Raw genomic sequence first — 19,290 nt, forward strand, 5'->3', positions numbered from 1 at the left:
CCCCACAGCCCGCAGAGAATCATGTGGTTCCCCTCCACAGGAAGAGGAGGAAGAAAGCGCAAAGGGACGGAGGGAGAGAAGAGAAGCAAGCAGTCATGAACAGGAACAAAGGGGCCCAACCGCCCCCACCAAGAGCAAGAACAGAGGACCCAGGAGCACACCAGGCGGCACCACCACAGCAACTACGGTACATGGCTGAATCAGCGTCACATGGCCAGTACTCCTGGAGAAGTCATTCCCATGGTCCAATTCCCCTATCCCCAAGATTTGGATTGAGTGTGAAAAAATGTCACACCCCAACAGAAACTGGAACCGCAAACATAAGGACGAGGAGAAAATCCTCACTCCGTGCATGTCGTCTCACCATGCAAACCAATCTAAAATGTATGGGAAAAGAAAAATTAAAAAGAGATCATAACAATAGGTAAATAAATAGCACACATTAGCAACGCTCTGAGGTACTGAAAGTTCCAGGTTGGGGAGTGCTCTCCCAGAGTGAACTTCCCAATGCACCAAATGTTGTTTGTTGTCTCAGTGTGACTAAGTGTAATGCAGTTATCCTTTTAAGGCTATCTGGATGTGTATCTATAATGGGATGTATCAAACAAAGTGTATGCATTGTGTAAGTATGCAGCCAGTAATTTCTAACAGCTACAGTATGTATCTCTCAGGTACCAGGTGTTCACGCTTCATTCGGACATGCCAAGCATAGAACAGAAAAAAGTCATGAAGAAATCCCCACTGAATGTTCGAAAGATTGTAAGTCTTTGTTTCCATATTTATGACCACTTTTCCCCTTCAAAAAATCCTCTTGTGAGATGGATTAACAAAATTGTTTCTGGAAAAAAAATGGAAAAACAGCCATCCATTTGCATCTGCCCTAGCCATGGGGGGGGGAGAAAATTCAAGACTACAAATAGACAACAATTCACACTCACATTCCCTCACAGTCAACTGAGTGGGAAGGCTTCCCATGTTTCCACTGTTAGCTGGGTGTTCCACTCTACCAGTGGTTCCCAATTGAGATAAGGCACCCATTTTACACCTGGCAAATTAACAGAATTTAGATAAGTTCCCATGGCCCAATGATTAGGAATAACGGCACTCTATTACTACTCAACTGCAGCCTGAAAATGTTTTAATATGTACCACGTTCCCCATGGGCCACATTTTCATACTTTATAGTATTGAGGTATATATAATTTAAAGTTTACTGTATGTTAACATCAACCAAAATCTTTTTTTATTGCTGTTTTCCCCCCTCAGATTCTTTCAACTAACATTGCTGAGACAAGTATCACAATCAATGATGTTGTTTTTGTGATTGATTCTGGAAGAGTCAAAGAGGTACAGTTTCATGAAACATATTGACGTAACTGTAGTATATTAATAGACTAAAAGTATCATACCTGTAAAGAAATTATTTCCTGTGTAGAAATCCTTTGATACCATCAGTCGCATCTCAACGTTAAAGACAGTCTGGATTTCAAAAGCCAGTGCTCTTCAACGAAAAGGAAGGTAATAATCCCTTGATTTCCAGATTTATTTTTTTAATTGTTTCAAGTGGTGAGATGAAAACAGTTCTGTTTGTCATAGGTCCAATGTTTTGGCAATTAGATCTTCAAAGAGTGACAAGGACGTACTATAACTGTTAGTCAAACCTTGGTTTACATGTGTTCAGAAGAGGCCCCTCTGCACAGTTTTTATCTGCTTTTTCCATATTTGGCTAAGACTACCCCTTTTTCTGTAATCGGTTGCCTCCGTGTAGAAGACCCACTAGTGAGAGCAGATGTGCTTGAAAGCCACTTTATCCTCCCAGGGGCTCGCTTACATTGCATCACGTGACCTACGCATTCGCCCGCACAGTACCTCTGTGTAGCTTGCCATGCACACGTCAAAAAAGTTGCTGCGGGGAAGGAGGCGCGGAGCACCTCTCTCGTGATTAGGCCGTTTTACACACATGCTGTGAAGACGTACTCACTGTTTATTCTGGCTCCACGTACCATTTGCGCTGCCGCTTTGTTAATGAATTTTGCAGTATAATTAAAGGGCCACTGTCATGAAATATATGATTTTTAGTATGATAATGAAAAAACTGCAGTCGACATGGACCCATGCGTTTTTTCACCACAAAACATGATTTTGAAGTATCCAGCTTTTTGTAACTCCCGCCATGAAAATCCTCTCGAGGAATTTGTTTTCGAGAAGAAGCAGGAAATGACGTACATGGCAGGACTGCCCTCAAGTGGACTTGTTTGTTTCTGTTAGTTTTACCACTGGGAAGGTAGCTCGTTGTTCCTTCGTGTTAGCCAAAATGCCGAGTCGTTGCATTGCTGGGCAATGATTGAACACTCGAGAGGATGGATTTACCTTTCATAAGTTTGAAAGAGACCCGGTTCGTCGTTAAAAATGAATTGCATGGGTGCAAACAAGAGCTTCGTGGGTTCCAAATGACAGGTAGGTGTGTATACAGCTACAAAAAAAAAAATAGTAGTTTGGGGCGGACAAGCCCACCTCCCGGATCCCATATCCGGTGACATCCCATTTGGCGAGTTGGTGTGAGAAAGGTGGTGAGAATATGGAGAAAAACCGGCAGCTAACTCCACAATAGTCCTTTTTTAAATTAAAAAAAGATGACAAAGTTCCATAATCCATGTCTGAAAAGAATAGGATGACTCAACGTGAACGCCCACCGGAATGCCGGCTGCGACTCCTTCTGTGTGGACAATTCCCCGGAAACATGAACTGCCGATTTCGACTCAGACTTGGTGATAAGTGAGCTTGAACCAGATTTTTCCCTTAATCCTTAAATTTCAGTGATCATAAGATACATAAAATTACGCTGCAAAATCAATCGAGGATGTGGTGGCGTAGGCGGTAAGTGGAGCCAGGAGGAACGTTGATTGCCATGACACCATGTGACTCAAACGTACCTATCACAAGAGATGAGCTCCGCAGCTGTCTCCAACCAACATCTTTTTTTGACGTATGCGCAGCAAGCTACGCATAACATTTGCAGAGGTACTCCGCAGAGCACATGTGATGCAATGCGGGCGTTGTTGACCACGGGAGTATGATGTGGCCTTTTGTAATGACTAAGCCAACTGTGTGAGAATCTTTGGGGGTGTCAGGAGATTGGTGTGTCCTGATGACAGATGACACAAAGCTGCTCCTTTGTTCTGCCTGTGTGCACCATGTTGGTTTATGCAGTAATTATCAGAATAACTAAGACATTTGTTCCTAATCCATATCGTTTATTTAGCCTTATGCCAAAAAAAGTAACTTTTACCGTCATGCATGTTACAAAAAGCCATATAGGTCAAACATGATTTTGACCTATATGTCTTTTTGTAACTCCCGCCATAAAAGTCCTCTTGAGGGATTTGTTTTCGTCAAGAAGCAGGAAGTGAAGTCGTAGGCAGGTGCGCACTCAAGTGGACAAGTTTGTTTCTATTAGTTTTACCTGCGGGAAGATAGCTCGTTGTTCCTTCGTGGTAGTCAAAACGCCAGCTCGTTGCATTGCTCGAACACTCGGGAGGATGGATTTACCCTTCATAGGTTTCCAAGAGACCCAGTTCATCATGAAAAATGGATTGCACGGGTGCAGAGGATGAGAGCTTCGTGGGTTCCAAATGACAGGTAGGTGTGTATACAGCTACTAAAAAAATAATAGTTTGGGGCGGACCACGTAATCCGTCTCTCATAATGTAACAAAAGATCCGCAGATGTATGACAGGGGTGCTAAATGTGCCGATGTGCGCATCGGACGGCTTCGACGTCGGGCTCGCCAGTGAAGGCTGCCGCGTCGTGCCTCGCGGACGAGCACGGCTTCAGCTAGGCTGGCTCATACATACTGTCTGGGATCTGTCGCCGCCGCACCCGTGCTCCTCTGCGAGGCATAACGTGGCAGATTTCACCGGCTTCAGCGCCGCGTCCGCTGGTCATGGCTTCGGCTGGGGTGGCTCATTTTCGGGGCCGAGGTGGCTTATCACGGCGACGAGCCGCTTTACGGTGTTGTCGTCACACACGGCTGAGTACGCTATTGCCAGCAGTGTTGTTCGTAGCCTTGTTCATAGCCGCTGTTGTTCGTACCCGCCGCTATCCGCGATGAACAACACTGCTGATGGCACTGTCAATGGCGCACTCAGCCGCAAGCAACGACAACGTCAAAGCGGCCCGGCTCGGCGCTGCGATGAACCACCTTGGTGCCACCCCGGCCGAAGCCATGATCGGCTCGTCGCACCCAGGCCGCAGTGTTGTGATCGCTCGCGGCTGAGTACGCTACGTACTGTCATACTGTCAGGGAGTCTGTTGTTAGAAGTGATCCACATATAATCTAAATATGCCTCGAAACAATAGGGTAAAATATCCCCGGACACTCGATTGTGAGATTTTCTCTTCTTCGAAAAGAGCTTCCGTGTCCTACAGTTGGGACCACAGCGTGTTTTCAATGGCGAATGCCCGGGGTGACGTCACGAACAGTAAATGCAGCCAATATGGCGACCACTTGGATGTCAAATGAGACTTCCGCAACTTTGCACATGGATGGCGCGCTCTCCGCTCATATTAATTTTTTCATGTTGTCATTGAAGTGAATGTTATATGTATTTTTCATTTCAATATCTATTTTAGAATGTTTATAGGGATGACACTTGCCCTTTAAATACGTAATTAATGTAAGCAAGTCAGATTCAAAATTTAAAGCACAAATAACAGTAACAATTGTGAATAATAATAACAGTTCCCCTCCTTGAGCCGTCACCATATCATGTTGGGGGGGGGGTGTCCCGATGATCCCAGGAGCTAAGTTGTCTTAGGCTTCACGCTACTGGTAGGGTCACCCATTTGGAAAAAGGTCCCAGGTAAGGGACCGTACGTCTCCATAACCCCTTTGACAAATTCAAATAACGGATCTTGTTTTTCCTTGCCTGGACTCGGACTACCAGGTCCCACCTCTGGAGCCAGGCGTTGAGGTTGGGCTCGAACCTGTGGTCCTGGTGGCCGGTTCTGCACCCATGGGCTCGGCTGGGCACAGCATGAAAAGGTAATATGGGTTTCCCTTCTCATGGGCTCACCACCTGTGAGAGGGGCCAAAGGGTTTGGGTGTGATGTGAGCTGTGTGGTAGCCAAAGGCTTGGCGATCTGATCCTCAGCTACAAAAACTAGCTCTTGGGACATGGAATGTCACCTCTTTGGCAGAGAAGGAGCCCGAACTGGTGCGTGAGGTCGAGAAGTTCCGACTAGATATAGTTGGACTCTCCTCTATGCACCGCTTGCGCTCTGGTACCAGTCCTCTTGAGAGGGGTAGGACTCTGTTCCTATCTGTAGTTCCCACGGTGAAAGGCGCCGAGCAGGTGTGGGTATACTTATTGCCCCCCAGCTCGGTACTTGCCCGTTGGAGTTCACCCCAATGGATGACACTGTAGCCTCCCTCTGCCTTCGTGTAGGGTTCCTGACTATTGTTTGGAGATTGGGGACAGTGCCTCTGGATTGGCAGACTGGCGTTGTGGTCGCTCTTTTTCAGAAAGTGGACTGGAGGGTGTGCTGAACTATAGGGGGATAACACTCCTCAGCCTCCATTGTAAGGTCTATTCAGGGGTGTTGGAGAGGAGGATCTGTCAGGAAGATCTCTCAGATTCAGGAGGAGCAATGTCGTTTTTGTCTTGCCGTGGAACAGTGGACCAGTTCTACACCCTTGGCTGAATCCTCAAGGGTGCATGGGAGTTCACCCAACCAGTCTACATGTGTTTTGTGGACTAAGGAGATGGCGTTCAACCATGTCCTTCGGGGAGTTTTATGGGAGGTTCCACGGGAGTAAGAGGTACCGAGTCTCCGATACGGGCTTTTCGGTCCCTGTACAACCGTTGTCAAAGTTCGCAATGCCAGGATTAAGTAAGACTCTTTTCCGTTGGGAGTTGAACTCCAAAGCTGCCCTTTGTCACCGATTGTGTTCATAACTTTTATGGGCAGAATTTCTAGGCCCCGCCTTGGCGTAGAGGGAGGTCCTGTTTTGTGGCCTCAGCATCGCATCTCTGCTCTTTGCAGAAAATTTTTCTGATGGATTCATCAAGCTGTGAGCTCCAATGCTCACTGGAGCAGTTTACAGCCGAGTGCAAAGCGGCTGCAATGATAATCAGCACATCCAAATCTGAGACCATGGTCCTCATTCGTAAAAGGGGGTTGACCCTCCCTGGGTCGGGGATGAGATCCTGCTCCAAGTGAAGGAGTTAAAGTATCTTTGTGTCTTGTTCATGAGTGAGGGGAAGAATGGAGCGGCAGGCGGATCGGTGCAGCATCTGCAGGGATCTGTATTGGTCTGATGAGGAGGGAGCTAAATCGAAAGGCGAAGCTCTCAATTTACTGGTTGATCTACGTTCCTCGTGACTGAAAGAACAAGATCCCAAAAACAAGTGGCAGAAATGAGATTCCTCTGCAGGGTGTTCGGGCTCTCTCTTAGAGATAGAGTGAGAAACTCAGTCATCCGGGAGGGGCTCAATGTCGAGCCGCTGCTCCTCCCCACATTGACAGGAGCCAGATGAGGTGGCTGGAGCATTTGATCCGGATGCCTCATGGGCACCTTCCTGGTGTGGTGTTCCGGCCACGTCCCACCAGAAAGAGACCCCAGGGGACAACCCAGATCACGCCTGAGAGACTATGTGTCTCGCCTGGCCTGGGAATGCCTTGGGATCCTTGTGGAAGAAGTGGCTGGGGAAAGAGAAGTCTGGGTATCTGCTGAAGCTACTGTCCCACGACCCGACCGGGAAATATGGTAGAAAATGTATGGGTGGTTTATAACAATTTGTGACCTGTGCTGTTTTTATAAGATGCCTCGTTGGGGACCTTAAGTGGTCCTCGCGAGCGACCATGTGCCCCTGGGCACTGCGTAGGTGACCCCTGCTCTAAACATACACTTTTATGGGAGAGTGGCATAGTATGTGTTATATACAACTGGGAGTGAGCTTCATTGTGGTCATCTTTATAAGTGCCTGACTTTTTCCCACATGGAATCAAATATTTCCATTCCTCAATTTTTTTTTGTTTCATTTAATTTTGAAATTGCTGTGACCTGTTACTGTGCAGTTACTGAGCAATGATAAATCACTGTTTGAGAGAGTGTGAAAAGGAATTGAAAGTCAAGCATCTCCACAGAGCGGGACGCTGCCAGCCAGGGATTTGCTTCCACCTCTTCAGTCAACTGAGGTTCAACAATATGCAAGAGTTCCAGGTTCCACAACTGCTGCGAATGCCCCTCCAGGTAAAAAAAATCATTTTCAAATGTGATATCTATGAACAGGGTTTGTTATTGCTATACAACTATTGTGTCCATGTCCAAACATTATTGGTCAAATATTTTAAAACACACAAGGAATTTGTCTTCAGTATTTGGAGTCACTCTTCTAGTAGTACAGGGGTATTAGCAAAGCAAAAGCAGAGCAAATTTATTTGCATAGTGCATTTCATACATAAGGTAACTCAATGTGCTTTACATGATCAAAAGCATTCAAATATAAAAATAAAAATATTTGAAAATAAAAAATTAATTTTAAGTGTTTTTAGTGTAAGAAATGTCACAGAAAATTGGAAGTACTCTAAAATGCATAAGGAAAAGTGTTTTGGACTTGACCTGGATTTGAAAACATTCACACTTAAGGGTGATGTCAGATCTGTTGGCAACATATTCCATTTTTTTCCAGCATAATAGGTAAATGATGCTTCACCACGTTTGCTTTGGACTCTCCATTCCATTAACTTATTTTCCAGACTAGTTTTGGCTGAGTTCATTACGGTAGTTGCAAGCGAGCGTTGCTTGCGTTTATTATGATATTTGCGTGCATGCTTTTCTTAGGTTTTATGACGGTTGTTATGGATATTATGACAAAAATCTGTATGTGTGGTGATTGAGATGGGCCGGCGCACTGGGGGTGGGGGGTGGGGGCACAGTGACGACCGTGGAAAAGTGACTTTACTGTTCCCAATACCCAGCTCATCTGTGCAACGAGAGAAGGAAGAGTTAACCCTGAGAAAGATGATCTCTGCATGGAGAATAAGTCTCCTGTGCATCTCCCAACCACAGTCTCATGACCGCAGCAGGAATTGTTTGTGGTATTTTCGCAAAACTGGCTTTTGCATTGAATGAAAATAGCTCAGAGTTTCCCAGTGAGATGGTTATCTTTGGAGAAAATAAAAAAATTGTCAGTTTCGCTCTCAAAATGTCAGGGACAAATGCACAGTAAAACGAAAATATGTGGATGAACACAACGTTTTTACCAAAGCAGTAGAGTTCATATTTTTTGGTTAAGTGCAACGAACAGCTACTCTGCCTTTTGTTTCAGACGTCTATTGCATTTCACAGCTTCAAATCTTCACTTTCGCTCACTCCATGGTAACATCAACCTGGAATCATCCAAAGATGAATGCTTTCATCATATCAAATGGCTTGGAATATTGGAAAGGCTAAAAGCAAAACATTGAAGTGTAATTTATTAAAAACATGCCTCAGTGATGTCGGTGAAATGTTCTGCCTTGAAAACAAAAATCTTAAAGGTGTCCGACCCTCAACTTTCCCGCCAAACTCCAATCGTATGAATATTTTTGTCTTGCATTACATGAGATATATGACATACAAGACATGGTTGAAGTGGTAGTTTGTTTGTGTGAGAAATAGGACGCAATTTAAATTAATTTTAATGACTGGCCTGTGGTCTCGGTACTCTGTAGGAGTCAATATTTCTTACCGTGTCTGTGGGTGACATTTACAATATATCTGGCTGAGCACAGGTACGTTGTGGGGAGGGAATGATGGTCATGTGTATGATGTGGCTGTTAGCTGTAACACAATAAATATGTCTCTTCATCTTTGAAAGTTCTATTCTAAAACTGACTGGAAGCCAATGTAACAACTTTAGAACTGAAGTTATACTGTATGCTCTGACTGCTGTGTTCTGGTCACAACCCATGGTGCAGCTGTTTAATGCTCTTTTTGGGGAGCCCAGTCAAATGCTGTGTTTTTAAAAGAGGGTCAAAGGCAGCTGCTTTAAGAGGTTTAGGAAATTCGCTAGACTGAAGTGAGCAACTAGCACTGAGTTCATAATAGTTTTGAAAAATTCAGATGGTAGTGAGTCAAGAAAGCTGATTATTTTAAGCTGCTCAACAATTTTCACTCAAGTGTTTTTGGTCACTGGTATCAAATTCTGACATGGAAGAGAGCTTCCTGGGTGGCTGCTGATGTATTGTCATTTTGCTGATTTGTGCTGATATTTATAACTTGATGTATTGGATGGATTGTATTTTTTCTCTAACTGCCAAACTCATTGCATTTTTCAGCTTTGTTTCGAGTTCTGGAGCTATCCGATTCAGGGGGTTGTGAGGCTGTCAACTGCAGCAAACTGCGAGTATTGTTGAGGTTCTTACTGATAATTTCAGAAAAGTGTTGCTGTCTAGCCCTGTCCAACTTTTGACAAGAATTCCAAAGACACAGTCTGTAGAGGTCATAGTCTAGTTGGAGTTTATTTTTTCTCCACTTGCATTCTGCTTTCCTAACTTGGATTTAGACCGCTTGACCATTAAACTCATCTTAGTTCTGGGGTCTCATTTCTCCCATGGAAGTTCCAAATGTTCCCCTTTTTAATGGATGTAATTACTGGTACATTTTGAAAATCCACATCCTTTTGCAAATTATTTAATCATAGGAGCATTTTTAAGAGATTGACCGATTATCAGCTGGGCCAATTATTGGGACTGATGTTTGGAATTTTTACCTATATCTGGATCAATGCAGCCCGATCCTCCACATCCTGGCCACCAGCTCTTCGAGCTCCTTTTGTCCGGAAAGCGCGACAGATCAATGAAAGTCAAAACTAGCAGGCACTCAAACAGTTTTTTCCCTCTGGCAATTAAGTAATTAAATTCTTAATCAGCGAACCCAATGTTTTTCTGCCTAGTGCCATTGTTAGGACACTTACTCACATCCTGCTGGTCCAATTAGTATTAGTAATAAATGAAGAATTCAGACACAAAAGCAGACATATCCATTTTTGTTGTTTCTGTAGATTTTGATTTAAATCAATAAGAAACAACAAAAATGGATATATCTGCTTTTGCATCTGAAGTCTTCATATTTTGTAGACTATCGCACGATTGGTCACTTTAAACTGCTCCCTTTGCACAATGTCGTTGCACTGGTCTATAACGGGAACCTCGAACGGTAAAGGCACTATGTACAAGCTTAACGCAATGTGGGACGTTAACACACTTCTCTTACCTGTTCTAAATGAAGATTTTGCATCTTGGACGACTCTTATAAGGAATAGTTTCTATAAACAGAAATGTCTCTTCTTCTTTGTTCTTGTTCCTTTGTTGTTTGTTCTAAATGCTGTATCAGGGCAGCACCAACTGCAGGAGAAAAATTCCTTGTCTTTTTACACACTTGGCCAATAAAGCTGTTTCTGATGTTGGGCACAAGCCACTGGAAACTGTAAGCCAGTCCAAAGCCCAGATAAATGCGAAGGGTTGGGCCAGGAAGGGCATCCGGTTTAAAACTTGGCCAATCAAATGAGTGGGTTTCTGAAGCAGGGGTGGCCAACCAGAAGAAGAGCCACAGCTTTTACTGTTACGGCAGAGCACCACATCAAACACATCAGAGAGCAATATCATATATATACCCATATATACATATCATTCCTTCCTCACACACACCTTTGTTCAGACAGATTTATTGTCAATGTCATGCCAACATAAGAAAAATCTACTACACAGTACCAAGACCACAGGCCAGTAATTCAAAATAATTTAAATTCTGTCGTTTTTCTCACAGACAAGCTACGAGTTCAGCCAACTCTTGTCTTGTATGTCACGTCTGATGTAATGCAGCATTCGTATGATTTGAGGTCTGAGTGCAAATGTGAATCTGCAGCCATGCAAATGTCTGATATTCTCTGCTCAGCAGGTTGGTGGGACATTTGTGGGTCTGATACCTTTAAGATTTTTGTTTTCAGGACAGAACATTTCAGCAACATCACTCAGGCATTTTTTTTAATAAATTACCCTTCAATGAATAGCTTTTTGGCCCTTCCAATGTTCAAAGCCACTTGCTATGAAGCAAGCATTGATGGATGCTTCAAGAAATTAAAATTAAGTTAATAAACTCAAGCAAAGCGCACACGCAAATAGCATAATAAACACAAGCAACACTCGCTTTTAACTACCAAAGCGAGCATGCCCACGCACATAAACAGAACTTTGATATGCTTTTGTTCCTTCACGAGAGTCGCACGAAAGGAGGCAAACGGCCGCCTGCGGCTCGAGAGGCACGGGTTGGCAACCCCTGATCTAAAGAATCTCCTATCAGCTTAATCATGGCTGACTACCAGCGTAATCATGGCAGAGGTTGACAACGTCTACCTGGAAGGCGCCGGTGGAAATTCAGCTATTGTGGATCAAGGACTAAAGAGATGAGGAAAGTGATTTTTTTTACAGAAAGAGAAGAGGAGACCACATAGCCTACAACTGATTGTAGGGGCTTTGAAAGTTGGGACGATGACAGGAAAAGCTCAGGAGTTGGTTGACATGATCATTAGGAGAAAGGATTGATATAGTGTGCATTCAAGATGCAGGTCGAAAGCCAGAAAGGCTAGAGGTTAAGAAGCAGGGTTTAAATTGTTAGCACGGAGTCGGGATTATTTTAAAGACAGAAACTTCAAATTTTGGGTGTTGGGTACAATTTCATTACTGGCATTTAGGATGCAACCTAGAGGTGAAAGAGAAATTCTTCAAGGAACTAATTGACGTAGTTTTGAGCATCCCAGACAGAGAAAGTTGTGATTGGTGCAGATTGTAATGGACTAATCTGTGAAGGAAACAAGGGTGTTGAAGTAGTTATGTCAAAGTACGGCGTCCACGAAAAGAACATTGTGAGGGACAGATGATGGTAGACTTTGCAAAAAGGATGGAAATTTCAGTAGTTCTTTGTTCCAGAAGAGGCAGAAACAGGGTGACCGAAAAGAGCGGTGGTAGAAGCATGCAGGTGTATTATATTTTGTGCAGACAATGTAATCTGAATGAGGTTACTGACTGTGAGGTAGATGTAGAGAACAGTGTCGCTCAACAACATAGAATGGTGGTGTGTAGGATGACTGGTGGTGGGGAGGAAGATTTAAAAGATACATTTGCCTTGAAGATGCAAGTGGAAAAGTACAGAGAAGGTCAGGAGGAGCTATATTGCGTCTTTGTGGATTTAGAGAAAGCGTATGACAGAGTACCGAGAGAGGAACTGTGTTACTGCATGCGTAAGTCTGGTGTAGCAGAGAAATATGTTAGAATAGTACAGGACATCTATGGGGGCAGCAGAACAGCGGTGAGATGTCCCGTATGTGTGTCAGAAGAATTTAAGGTGGAGGTGGGACTGTATTAGGGATCCGCTCTGAGCCCCTTCCTGTTTGCGGTAGTAATGGATGGGCAGACTGATGAGGTTAGATTGGAGTCCTCTTGGACCCTGATGTTCCCAGATGATATTGTGAGATGCAGTGAATGCAGGGATCAGGTGGAGGAACAATTATAAAGATGGAGGCATGCACTGGAAAGGAGAGAAATGAAGATTAGCCGAAGTAAAACAGAATATGTGCGTGAATGAAAGGGGTGGTGAGGGAAGAGTGAAGCTCCAGGGAGAAGAGATGGCGAGGGTGGACGACTTCAAATACTTGGTCAACAATCCAGAGCAATAGTGAGTATCGTAAGGAAGTGAAGAAACGGATCCAAGCATGTTGGAACAGCTGCGTAAAGTGTCAGGTGTTACGTGACTGAAGAGTCTCTGCTAGGAGGAAGAGCAAAGTTTATAAAACAGTGGCACACAAGAGACAACAGGAAAACAGAACTGGAGGTGGCAGAAATGAAGATGTTTAGGTTCTCGCAAGGAATGAGCAGGTTAAATAGGATTCGAAATGAGCTCATTAGAGGGACCGCCAAAGTAGGATGTTTTGGAGACGAAGTTCGAGAGAGCAGACTTCAATCGTTTGGGCATGTCCAGAGGCGAGAGAGTGAGTATATTGATAGAAGAGTGCTGAGGATGGAGCTGCCAGGCAAAAGATCGAGAGGACGGCCAAAGAGAAGGTTTATGTATGTTGTGAGGGAAGAAATGAGGGCAGTTGGTGTTAGAGAGGAAGATGCAGTCGATAGGCTTAGATAGAAAAAGATGACATGCTGTGGTGACCCTAATGAGACAACCCAAAAGGAAAAGATACGCACACAGACACTGTGGTATCTGTTCCAGAGGTAATTTCCCGCCGTCAGCAAAAGTAAGCATTCAAAGTGTACATAATGGAAAGAATAATCCAAGGTTGTTTATTTACCTTAAAGAAAAGCATTCACTGTGAACATCGTGCAAGCCATGGCACATATTTTACAATTGAAAAACACACCAACAAAAGTAAATGTCACCAAAAATGGATTGATTAATTACTGTATGTATTTTTTTTGTTCTGTCTGTCATTGTGCCTCACTGGCATAAATAGATGAATAAAAATACATTATTTCTTGGAATACATTTTTGTTTAGCAATTACATAAAATTGGATAACGGCACACCTGAAGAGCACTCACGGCACACTAATGTACCTCGGCATACTGTTTGAGGATCACTGGTGTAAAGAATAATAACAAATGTTCATTTACCTTTGGTGTTGTGTGCGTGGCGAGCAAAAAGGCATCATCTTCAGAGGCGGAGGCACGAACACAACTTAATTCTACTAAAATTAGTACATTCCACAATCAATAAATTCAAAACAACTTTCAATGTTTCGTGAAGTACCAATCCAAGGATATTTGCCTTTGACGGCTTTTAATAATCATGCGGAAATGTGCAACGCAAAAGTGATCAAAGTGAACGATCGCCGGACTAGTTAACACATTTTCCGTGTGATTCTTTTGAATAAATTTGAAAATTTCATGGAATTTCATCAACATTTCTTTTTTTCTGGTCGACTGAATAGTGGCTTCCCCCTCCTATGCCCCAAATCTCTCCTGCAATGTTGTGTGTTGCATCGCCTCCAGCCTTTAGCTTCTATGTTGAAAGAGCCTCGTGGTGCTCCTGAAGGTGAAAAGATCCTCGTGGTGCTCCTGAACCAACTCGTGCATGTCCTCTTCAGCCTTTCTCAGCGAAACCATTTCCTCAAATTTAGGTTCAACCTCCATTGAAAACCTCTCAAAATCCCATCAAGCTTCATGATAGCCAAAAGGGAGAGCTGCTCTATTGCGCCACACACACTAAGAGACAGGATGTACATCATGGCTAAAGATTGACATCTCTCCTAGCCAATGTGATGCCCAGATGATCCTATGACGGTGGCCAATGGGACAGCAGCTCTATCGCGCCGCTTTCAAACCAAGATACAGTACAGGATGTTTACATTAGGTGAAATCCAGTGCCTTTTTTTTTTCCTTTCGTATCCTGAATTTCCGGGGAGGCTTTTCGTGACGTTAATCTTTCGTTAGTGGAGACTCTCGTAAGTAGATGTACCACTCTGCTTGTGTGTGTTAGGTTTGTCTTCAGCAGGAAAGGCTGAATGGTCTTAAATGCTTTTGAGAAATCAATGAGGAAGATTTTAAAAAACAAGAATATGATGGTATATTTAATATAAAATTGTAATTTAACACTATCAATTTAACCATGAAAGAATAGGACCAGCAAGCAGTGGTCTTCAACTTCTGAGATTGAACCCATATGGTAAAAGTAAAATTCCTGATGAAGGTACTCATTTTCATTTGTCATATTTTGTGTGTGTTAGGAATTATGTCTGCAGACAAAATTGCTGACTACCTCGCCAGTATCCGAATTCTTGTGCAAGGCTCCCCAAGCTCCGACTGCACATGCTATTAAAACGGCAGTGCAGATCCTAAAGGTAATAAATGCATACTGATGACACCAATTACTTGAGAATGCACCACACATATTTGTAGTATTTTTTTCAACCACACTTTTTTTTTTTTTTTTTTTGATCAGACAATAGGTGCTATGAATCAGAATGAAGACCTGACTAATCTTGGCTTCCATCTGGCTGATCTACCCGTTGAGCCCCATCTGGGAAAGATGGTGCTATGTGCTGTGGTGTTGAGGTGTCTGGACCCTGTTTTGACAATAGCTTGCACACTAGGTTATCGTGACCCTTTTGTTCTTCCTGCTGAGGGCTCTCAGAAGAGAGCTGCTCTTCAATGCCGTAAACAATTCTCATCCAACACCTTCAGTGATCACATGACCCTGCTGAGGGTTTTCCAGGTACTTTTGTTGTATCCCCAGTTTGACATTAACTCGTGTACAATACACACTTTGACAAAATGACAGGAAGGATGGTCCATAAAAATAAATTTAATTGGCATTTTTGCATCTTGGTTAGAAAACATGCTGTTGGGAGATTTTTAATAATGTGAATGTCATATTTTATGTATATATTTTTTTTCCTGGCCTTTCCTCTTTTCCTTTCAGCTTGTCCCGTTAGCGGGCGCCACAGTGTGTCATCTTTTTCCATCTAAGCCTATCTCCTGCATCTTCCTTTCTCAACCACCAACTGCCCTCACGTCTTCCTTCACAACATCCATCAACTTCCTCTTTGGTCTTCCTCTCGCTCTTTTGCCTGGCAGCTCCATCCCAAGCACCCTTCTACCAATGTACTCACTCTCTCGCCTCTGGACACGTCCAAACCATTGAAGTCTGCTCTCTCGAACCATGTCTCCAAAACATCCAACTTTGGCTGTCCCTCTAATGAGCCCATTTGTAATCCTATCCAAGCTGCTCACTCCTAGAAAGAACCTCAACATCGTCATTTCTGCTTACTCCAGTTCTGCTTCCTGTTGTCTCTTCAGTGGCACAGTCTCTAACCCATACATTATGGCTGGCCTTAACACTGTTTTATAAACTTTACCCTTCATCCTAGCAGAGACTCTCTGTCACATAACACCAGACACCTTCCGCCAACTGTTCCAACCTGCTTGGACACATTTCTTCACTTCCTTACTACACTCACCGTTTCTCTGGATTGTTGACCCCAAGTATTTGAAGTCGTCCATCGTCGCTATCTCCTCTCACTGGAGCCTCACTTTTCAACCTCAACCCCTCTCAGTCACGCGCATATATTCTGTTTTACTTTGGCTAATCTTCATTCCTCTCCTTTGCAGTGCATCCCCCCATCCTTCTAATTGTTCATCCACCTCCTCCCTGCTTTCACTGCAGATCACAATGTGATCTGCGAATATCATGCTCCAAGGGGATTCCAGTCTAACCTCATCTGTCAGCCCTTCCATTACCACAGCAAACAGGAAGGGGCTCAGAGCTAATCCCTAATGCAGTCCCACCTCCACCTTAAATTCTTCCATCACACCTACAGTACACCTCACCACAGTTCTACTGCCCTCATACATGTTCTGTACTATTCTAACATATTTTTCCGCCACACCAGACTTCCACTTGCAGTACCACTGTTCCTCTTTTGGTCCTCAGTCATACGCTTTCTTGTAGCTCCTTCTGACCTTCTCTGTAGTTTTCCACTAGCATCATCAAGGCAAATAATGTATCTGTGGTACTCTTTCTAGGCATGAAACCATTTTGTTGTTTGCAGGTACTTACTTCTGTCCTGAGTCTAGCCTCCACTACTCCTTCCCATAACTTCACTGTGTGGCTCATCAAATTTATTCCTCTATAGTTCCCACAGTTCTGCAAATCGTCTTTGTCCTAAAAAAAATGGGAACTAGCACACTTTTCCTCCATTCTTCAGGCATCCTCTCACCCACTAGTATTCTGTTGAATAAGTTGGTCAAAAACTCCACAGCCACCTCTCCAAATTGCTCACACCTCTACCAGTATGTCATCAGGACCAACTGCCTTTCTATTTTTCATCCTTTTTAGTGCCTTTCCAACTTCCCCCTTACTAATCATTGCCACTTCCTGGTCCTTCACACTTGCTTCTTCTACTCTTCCTTCTTTCTTATTTTCTTCATTCATCAACTTTTCAAAGTATTCTTTCCAACTATTTAGCACACTAGTGGCACCAGTCAACACATTTACATCTCTATCCTTAATCACCCTTACCAGCTGGACATCCTTCCCATCCCTATCCCTCTGTCTGGCCAACCTGTAGAGATCCTTTTCTCCTTCTTTCGTGTCCAACCTGGTGTACATATACAGTATACCTCTTGTTTAGTCTCCGCCACTTCTTCCTTTGTCCTAAGTCGCATCTCAATGTATTCCTTTTGCCTCTCCTCAGTATTCTGTGTTCCACTTCTTCTTCACTAATCTCTTTCCTATAATTTGGAGTTCCACCACCAAGTCTTCTTCTCCCCTTTCCTACCAGAAGACACACCAAGTACTCTCCTGCCTTTCTCTCTGATCACCTTGGCTGTAGTAGTCCAGACTTCTGGGAGCTCCTCCTGTCAATCGAGAGCCTGTCCCACCTCTTTCCGAAAGGCCGAACAACATTCTTCCTTTCTCAGCTTCCACCATATGGTCCTCTGCTCTACCTTTGTCTTCTTAATCTTCGTACCCACCACCAGAGTCGTCCTACACACCACCATCCTATGCTGTTGAGCTACACTCTCCCTTACCACTACCTTACAATCAGTAACCTCCTTCAGATTACATCGTCTGCACATAATATAATCTACCTGCGTGCTTGTACCTTCACTCTTGTAGGTGACTATGTTCCTGCTTCTTCCTGAAAAAAGTGTTCACTCCTGCCATTTCCATCCTTGTAAAGTCCACCACCGTCTGTCCATCGAAGTTCCTTTCCTGGATGGTGTACTTACCCATCACTTCTTTATCGCTCCTGTTTCCTTCAACAAGATGTACATAACAATCTGCACCAATCACAACTCTCTCTGTCTGGGATGCTCAGAACTACTTAATCTAGTTCTTTACAGAATCTAACTTTCAATTTTTTTTTCCTGGCCTTTATTAAAAAAGAAATGTAAAATTGCTTTTGATTTGTCAGGCATGGCAGAAGTCACGTACTGATGGTTTGGAAAGGCCCTTCTGTGAAAAGAACTTTCTGTCCAATGCCACCATGGAGATGATTCTTGGCATGAGAACACAACTGCTGGGACACCTTCGTGCAACTGGTTTGTTCTCACAAATACATTTACAATAAAATGTGCAAAGGTCCCCATTATCTGCTTTGTTTTTTTTTCTTCTAATTTGCTTCGTGAAAGATTCATTTCTAATTGACTTGAGTGACTTCTCCTCTCATATTTCCTGTTTGTTCTCCAGGCTTTGTGAGCGTCCACGGGGATAGTGATATTCATCATGTGAACATCAACTCAGAAAACTGGGCAGTAGTGAAGGCAGCGCTGGTTGCTGGCATGTATCCAAATCTACTTCATATTAATTCTGAGACAAACCTGATCTCTAGTAATAAGGAAAAGAAAGTCAATCTTCATTCTACTTCCACGTTGAATCAATGCCAGAATAAGGAGGTATGAAGATTACTCTTTGCAACACTCATTCTTTAGGTGGGCGAGGATTTAACACTGTACACAAAGTACTGTAAATGAAATGTCTTGTGTTGTTTTTATTTCTCTCCAGAAACATTCATCTAAATTATCACAAGCTTTTCCTACAGACTGGTTGATCTATGATGAGATGAGCAGAGGCCATGGGATTGCCAGTGTTCGCTGTTGTACTATAGTGACACCCATCACTGTAGCCATATTTGGCGGTGGTTATAGACTGCTCCACTCTGCCCTGCATGAAGCAACTGTTCCAAAAGGTAGTTATTCTTTAAGATCAACAATTTCACATGTACTTAAACTTAAAACATAATAATGTGCACGTACCTTATATCAAAAATATCTGCAACATTCATGAGTGCAACAAACAATTCATGAGTACAACAAACCAATAAGTTGTGGGTGGTGGTCTTACAAAAAAAAGTACGGTACAACCTGGGTTCTCGACCACAATCCATTCCAGAAGGCAGTTCGAGAAGTGGTTTGTTCGAAAACCGAATAATGTTTCCCATTACAAATAATGGATAAAGAAAAAATGCATTCCAAGCCGAAAAATTTTGCTTTTAAAGCATTTTTTTAGCTTTTCCTGATAATAAACTGCATAGTAGAAATACATGTATAATTTAAATACCACATATAATAAAATAATTTAAGAAATGTATTTATTTTTTGCTTAAAATATATGCTTTAGTAGTCGAATAAAGCCTGACTAGGAGTAAATTGTCGTATCTGTACCAACTCGGTCCCCAGCCTTGGAAACTTTTTTTTTTTGTTAACAAAAGTGGGGATAACTTTAAACAAGCAATAG

General features: G+C 43.2%; 1 protein-coding gene across 7 annotated transcripts in view; it reads left to right on the forward strand.

Annotated features, from left to right (window-relative positions):
* The window catches only part of ythdc2 (YTH domain containing 2), a 120,725-nt gene that overhangs the window by 52,939 nt on the left and 48,496 nt on the right, over positions 1-19,290 (forward strand). For all 7 annotated transcript variants that reach the window (XR_009798997.1, XM_061847669.1, XM_061847671.1 and 4 more), the window contains 9 exons: positions 672-759; positions 1,267-1,347; positions 1,436-1,518; positions 7,150-7,255; positions 14,777-14,890; positions 14,992-15,264; positions 17,969-18,095; positions 18,244-18,449; positions 18,559-18,742. Coding sequence is in view for 6 of the 7 variants with exons in the window: in XM_061847669.1 (XP_061703653.1) it covers positions 672-759; positions 1,267-1,347; positions 1,436-1,518; positions 7,150-7,255; positions 14,777-14,890; positions 14,992-15,264; positions 17,969-18,095; positions 18,244-18,449; positions 18,559-18,742 (1,262 nt within the window). In the remaining variant the exon portion in view is untranslated. The remainder of the gene's footprint in view (positions 1-671; positions 760-1,266; positions 1,348-1,435; positions 1,519-7,149; positions 7,256-14,776; positions 14,891-14,991; positions 15,265-17,968; positions 18,096-18,243; positions 18,450-18,558; positions 18,743-19,290) is intronic.

Source organism: Syngnathoides biaculeatus, chromosome 17, assembly GCF_019802595.1.
Source record: "Syngnathoides biaculeatus isolate LvHL_M chromosome 17, ASM1980259v1, whole genome shotgun sequence".
NCBI lineage: Eukaryota > Metazoa > Chordata > Actinopteri > Syngnathiformes > Syngnathidae > Syngnathoides > Syngnathoides biaculeatus.